This window comes from Rattus rattus, chromosome 2 (genome assembly GCF_011064425.1).
Source record: "Rattus rattus isolate New Zealand chromosome 2, Rrattus_CSIRO_v1, whole genome shotgun sequence".
Classification (NCBI taxonomy): domain Eukaryota; kingdom Metazoa; phylum Chordata; class Mammalia; order Rodentia; family Muridae; genus Rattus; species Rattus rattus.
In genome coordinates, this window is record NC_046155.1 from 4,414,796 (window position 1) to 4,421,234 (window position 6,439).

At 48.6% G+C, this 6,439-nt stretch overlaps 1 protein-coding gene across 1 annotated transcript; it reads right to left on the bottom strand.

The window, feature by feature from the left end:
* Positions 1 to 279: 279 nt before the first annotated feature.
* On the bottom strand, positions 280 to 5,613 carry Mrgprd (MAS related GPR family member D). Its single transcript, XM_032895311.1, has 2 exons — positions 5,399 to 5,613; positions 280 to 1,241 (listed from the first exon to the last, which is right to left on the bottom strand). Exon 2 carries the CDS (start codon positions 1,237 to 1,239, stop codon positions 280 to 282), a length of 960 nt encoding a protein of 319 aa, XP_032751202.1. The 5' UTR covers positions 1,240 to 1,241; positions 5,399 to 5,613.
* Positions 5,614 to 6,439: the final 826 nt, after the last annotated feature.

The following is a 6,439-nucleotide window of genomic DNA, read 5'->3' on the forward strand; positions in this document are numbered from 1 at the left end:
TCATGAGATGCAATCTCTACTGGGACTCCATTTCACAGCCAGTCTTACCCAGGACGGGACCTAAAGCTAGGATCGGTGTCTAAACAGGAAAAACAGAAAGAAATGTTGCCTCACCTCCTAGTTTAGATTAGGAACACAAGGTGAGAGTGGTGGCTCCCCTGGCAGACAGGAAAGTGACCCCAACATTTTGAGGTGCAAGGCCTTTGCAGAGCAAGCTTTCTGGGTCCTTGTAGGGAAGGGCTGGGCAGGGCTTTGGAGGAGGTCCTAGGCGGGCTGCCTTCAGACCCCATCATTAGTACATGTGGATGGCGTCTCCCTGCCTTCAGGCTCATCCTGAAGTGCCCGCCCCAGCACAGCACCCAGAGACTCCTGCAGCCGGTGGCTCTTCTGGCTGCCCACGAGGAAGTAGATGACTGGGTTGGCGCTGCTGCTCAAAGACGAGGAGAAGCGTGATGAGCAGACGTACAGGAGCCTCACGGCCTGCGGCAGTTTCACCCAGTAGAGTAAGAACCAGTTGATGCCCAACGGCAGAGAACAGGTAAGGAAGACAAGGACGGAAGTCAGGATGACCACGTAGAGCCGCCGAGGCTGCCGTCTCTGCAGCAGGCTGTTCTTACGCATGCGGATGAAGATAATGGCGCTGGTCAGGACCATGACCGGCATGAAGATCCCCAGGATAAGACTGTTGAAAACCATGTCCACCTTGAAGCACTGGTATTCGTCGGGATGCCAGAATTGAACACAGAAGAAAGAAGCCAGGAAGTTCATCAGGAGGGCCAATGCCCACAGCACACCACATACCACCCCCGACAGGTGCTGGGGCCGGTGGCACTTATACCAGATGGGGAAAAGCACGGAGAGACAGCGCTGGGTGCTGATGGCCGTCAGCAGGCTCAGGCCTGCTGTGTAGGCAAAGTACTTGATTCTCTTCATCCCCTCGTAGACTCTGGCGGAGGTGCTGGCTGTGAGCAGGGGCCCTGTTTCCAGACTGAGCAGGGAGGCCATGCAGAGCAGGAAGAGGAGGTCGGCCACCGCCAGGTTGAGCACGTAGGTGCAGAAGGGGGACCTCTGCACACTGTGGAAGCTCAGTAGCCAAATCACCATGGAGTTGCCCACTATCCCACACACACAGGTGGCCATGGCCAGGAATGTCACTGAAAAGTAGACCCAGGTCACAGGGTCCATGGTGGGGCTGATGGTCAGACCTGGGGCTGGGCTGATATTAGGAGTGTAGTTCATGCCTAAGGGAGGAAAAAGAATTCACATTAAATTCCATGTTCTGGACTGCCAGGGTTCCACTGTGCCTGAATCTACCATGGGACCAGACAGACACCGACCTGCTACATACACTCCACCTCTCTGCCAGCTCGAGTTTCTTTTTCTTTTCTTCTTCTGTTAGAGTCCAAGAGTTTGGGAATAATCCACTACAAAACCAAATTTAAGCCAGCAAAAAGTATCTTTTTTCAGAAGCTAATATATCAGGAAGACTGTTGGGTTTGGGATCCAAAACGTGTTTGTTACCAGAGGGCAAAACAGAACATTTTAAGACAAAAAACAAAAAAAAAAACCAAAAAAAAAAAAAAAAAAAAAAACCACAGATTAGGTGGGGTGGGGTCATCCAATCAGGTTCATGCATACACTGAGTATTTCACACCTGGTATTTTAAGTGGCTCCCTACGTATTGAGTGTCTCAGGTGTCTTCCGAGATAGCTTGGCCTGCGTCGAGGCCAGCCAATCAGAGCTCCTTTGGCAATTGTCTCACACTCACATGGTGGACCAGGCTGGACTTGTACTCAGAATTCCTCCTGCCTCTGCCATCCATGTGCTGGGATTAAAGGAGTGTGCCACCATCTGGTTCTCTCCCTTCCTTCCTTCCTTCCTTCCTTCCTTCCTTCCTTCCTTCCTTCCTTCCTCCCTTCCTCCTTCCTTCCTTCCTTCCTTCCTTCCTTCCTTCCTTTTTCTTTCCTTCCTTCCTTTTTTAATTCCTTTTTTTTTTTTTTTTTTTTTGCATGGTTGCCCAGACTTGCCTCAAATTCCCTATGCAGCCAAAGAGGAACTTGAATTCCTTATCCTCCTGCCTCAGCATCTCAAAAGCTAGGATTACATCATTCCCCGCCTAGTCTCACCATTTTAAAAATTCTCTTTGTTTTACGAATATGGATGTTTTGCCAGCACATATGTATGTGCCACACACACGCAGTGCCCATGGTGGACGTCACAGTCCCTGAAACTGGAATCAATGCTATGAGATGCCATGTGGGTGCTGGGGACCAAAGCCAGGTCCTTTGCAAGAGCAGCAAGTGCTCCAAACCACGAAGCGTTTCGCCAGCCCACCTCTCCACTCCTTTTCCTCCTCCCCTTCTTTTACCTAGCTTGATATGATTTTTTGTTTTGTTTTTGTTTTTTTGAGACAAGGTATCAGGTAACCCAGGCTGGTTTAGAACCCCTGATCCCCCTGCCTCTGCGTCCTGATTGCTGAGAAGGCAACTGTGTGTCACTTGCAAGCGACAGTGACCTGCTCTTGTTCCAAGCACCTTAGTCCTTGCTCAGAGATAAAAATCCCCTCGGCTTCCCTCCTGCTGCTTCTGCCTGTTGTAATTGTGGTTATAAAATGGCTTGGAGATGTGGCTGCTCCTCCGCTTTCCAGAACAGTTTGTACCCAGTAAAATCCACTTTCTTTGTGGGCTTGGCAGAAGGTAAAACCATCTGTCTGGTCATTTCTGTGTGCATGTGACTGGACTTCAGAGCTCCAGAACAAAGCTCCAGGTCCAACTGTTTGTGTTTTAGGTCTAGTCATGCTTTGAATGCTGCTTGAGTACACTTATAAAGTGTGTAATGTGCTAATACAAAAGTATTCCTGCCTTCTGGGTTCCCACTTGTCAGTGTAAAATTCAGTGCAGTATCCTATCCCCTAACCCCTCTTTCGAGACATGGTTTCTTTGTGTAGTCATGGCTGTCCTGAAACTTGAGACCAGGCTAGATGGACTTGAACTGAGACTCACCTGCCTCTGACTTCTGAGTGCTGGGATTAAAGGTGTTTGCCACCATGCCTGGCAAAAAAAGTATCTTTCCTTTTACTTACGTGCGTGTATCTCAGTGTGTACGTGACATATCTGTAGGTGCCGATAGAGGCCAGAAAGTCTGTACCAGATCCCCTCAAACTGGAGTGACAAATGGTTGTGAGTCACCTGGTGTGGGTGCTGGGAATTGAACTTGAGTCTGCAAAGGCAGGAAGCACTCTTAACCACAAAGCTATCTCTCCAACTCCATTATCATTTTATTTTATTTAAGAGACAGGGTCTCACTATGTAGCCACGGTTGGTTTGGAATTCACTACATAGACCAGGCTGGCCTCTAACTCACAGGAATTGGTCTATCTCTGCCTCCTAAGTGCTAGAATTGAAGACATACACCAACACTTCCAGCTTTTCATAACTAAAAATATTTATTTACTTATTTAATATATATGAATACACCGTAGCTGTCTTCAGACACACCAGAAGAGGGCATCAGATCCCATTACAAATTGTTGTGAGCCACTAAGTGGTGGCTGGGATTTGAACTCAGGACCTCTGGAAGAGCATTCAGTGCTCTTAACCGCTCAGCCATCTCTCCAGCCTTTCTGCCATTTTTATTTGCTTGTTTTCTTTTTTATTTTGTCAGGAGTTGGCTTTTCAAGAACTCTTCATAAAACATCTTTTTCTCTTACATTCAGTTGTTTTCTTCTTGTGTAAGGGTGGGCACAGGGGTCAGAGGACAACTTCCTGGGATGGCTCTCCCCTTCCCCAATGTCGGTGGTTAGGGACACCACCTACATTTTTCTTAACACAGTCTTATCAAAGAAGATAGAAAGGAGGCCAAGATGGGACCACAGAAAGGAAGGTACTTTGGAGAGAGGGGAGCCTGTATCTGAACCTAGACCAAACAGACATTTTGTTTGTTTGTTTCTGAAACGGGGTCTCATGTAGACCAGGCTAGTCTCAAACTCACTGTGTAGCTGAGGACAAACTTAAATTTCTTGTTTTTATTTCAGTTATTTGTTTATAGTTATAAAACTTCCAAGGCTGAGGCAGGAGGATCACTAGTTTGAGACTAGCATGGGCTCCATATAGAGTTCCAAGCCTGGGTTACATAGCCAGACCTTGCCTCAAAGAAAAAAAAAACCAAGGAGAAGGAAAGTTGAGAGAGAAAGAGGAAGGAAAAAAAAAAGGAAAAGAAAGAGAAGAGGCTGGGCGTGTAGCTCCTCAGATAATGCACTTGCCTGGCTTGCTCAAAGCCTTGGGTTCCATCCCAGCCTTGCAAAACCTGAGTGTGGTGGTCCGCAGCTGTCATTCTAGCACTTAGAAAGTGGGGTGCGGATGTTCAGATGTTCAAGGTCACCCTCTGCTACATTGAGAGTTTGAGTCCAGCTGGGGCTATCTCAAAACAGACAACAGCAGCTTCTCCATTATGGCCTTATGTTTCAAAAATGAGACTGAGTTTAAAGTTCATTGTGACATTGTGATCTCTCTGTCTGTCTGTCTGCCTGTCTGTCTCTCTCTGTCTCTGTCTCTGTCTCTATCTGTCTGTCTGTCTCCCTCTGTCTCTGTCTCTCTGTCTCTCTGTCTCTCTCTGTGTGTGTGTGTGTGTGTGTGTGTGTGTGTGTGTGTGTGTGTGTGTGTGTGTGTGTGTGTGTGTGTATACCGGGAGTGGGGGACTGAGAACATGCTGACCTAGCTCTGCCTTCTACTATTCTTCGTCAATGGGAGTTAGAATACCGGACTGGCATCGGCCTTAGCATCCCATTCTGTACCAATCATGTGAATCTTGTTCCCAGGGTCCTGTTGTCTGCACTGGAAACATCTCTGGAAAGGAGCAGGTGACTGCTCATGCAGCTTCAGTTTGAAGGCGCCATGGCTAACCTTACCCAAAGTTTAGAGGACAACCTGAGGTGTGTTCTCTTTCCTTCTACCTTGTAAATTCAAGTTGTCAGGCTACGCTTCATAGATTTCTATGTCTTTTCTTAGCCTGGTACCTTGTTCTTCCTGCCCTTGGCCTTGGTTGCAGTTACCGCCATTCTCAACCTGTGGGTCCCAGCCCCTTTGGTGGTTACATATCAGATATTTACATTACAATTCATAACAGTAGCAAAATTTGAGTTATTAAGTAGCAACAAAAATACCTTTATGGTTGGGGTTCACCGCAACATGAGGAACTGTATTAAAGGGTCGCAGCCTTAAGAGGGCTGAGAACCACTGCTTTACCTGCTCATGAGCTACTTTTAAAATTCCCACTCTGGGAGGAGATACCTGCCTAGGTCACCAAGCTGCCCCTGCAGAGCCAGGCTCTCGCTGGATTCTAGAACTGCACTATACCCTTCTACCTTCACCTAGACTGCAAAAAGAAACTAGCCTCTCACCTGCTTCTGAGTGTGTCGATTTGTCTTTCGGCCAAAATGGTGATCCCTCTTGGCTGTGATCCCTGGAGGTGTCTACAGCAGCTCACTGGGGCCTGGGTTCTGCTTCTGTAGTTCCTGGCTCAGTGCTCTTCCACCAAACAAGGATGCTCCCGTCTGTCTCTACTTCTCCCAGCCCCAGAGAAGCCTTAATTTGGGGATCCCTTCCTCAAGGACCTTGGCTTCCTTTGAGAAGGGTAAGAAAGAGCCCCAGATATAAATGCCGGAAGGATGCCCGTCTACCCTCTGGAGACCTGGATCCATGGGCGTCTAGCTGAAGGCTAATGGGCCTCCCAGGCATGGCTCTTTCCTGCTCCACCCAGGTCCCCTTGAGGCTGGGGGCACCACCCTGGCAGCCCCTCCCTTCTCAGTGCCTCAGAGCATTAGCAGCCCCATCTTGGGTCTGGGAATTGGGGCGGGGCCTCAAAGAGAATGGGGCTTCTGTGGGCTGGGAAAGGCCATTACAGGCACCCATATGGAGGGATGCTCAGCTAATGTATTTACCCATCTGAGCTTGCTGAAGGTGAGGAGATCCAAACCCTGGCTGGGGAGTCTGCCATCATGTTCTGCCCTTGGGAGCTGAGTGTCTACAGAGTTCAGGCAACCTCACTGAGCCTCAGGGTCTTCACCGAAGGTTGACTGGCCATCCCTGATCCTCCAAAGCCCCATGAGAAGTGGAAAGCACATGCATGCTCTTGGCCTTGGGTGGTGACCCTTCCTCACACTGGCCACTTACACTTTACTGCTGGGCCCACAAAGGCAGGATGGAGGCTGAAGGCACCTGAGCCAAAAAGTTCTTGGGACTCCTGTGTCCAGCTACACTTGAACCTTTTAGTAGTATGAGCCACTCCGTTGTGTGTTTTGTGTGTGCATGAATGTGTGTGTATGTATGTATGTATGTATGTATGTATGTATGCATGCATGCATGCATGCATGCATGACTGATGAGCTGGTTCAGTGGTTAGGAGTGCTTGCCGGCCAAGAATAGTGGCACACACCTCTAAT

Excerpts from the sequence above, each read along its gene's own strand:
- Mrgprd (XM_032895311.1), bottom strand. The coding sequence starts at position 1,239 with ATGAACTACACTCCTAATATCAGCCCAGCCCCAGGTCTGACCATCAGC.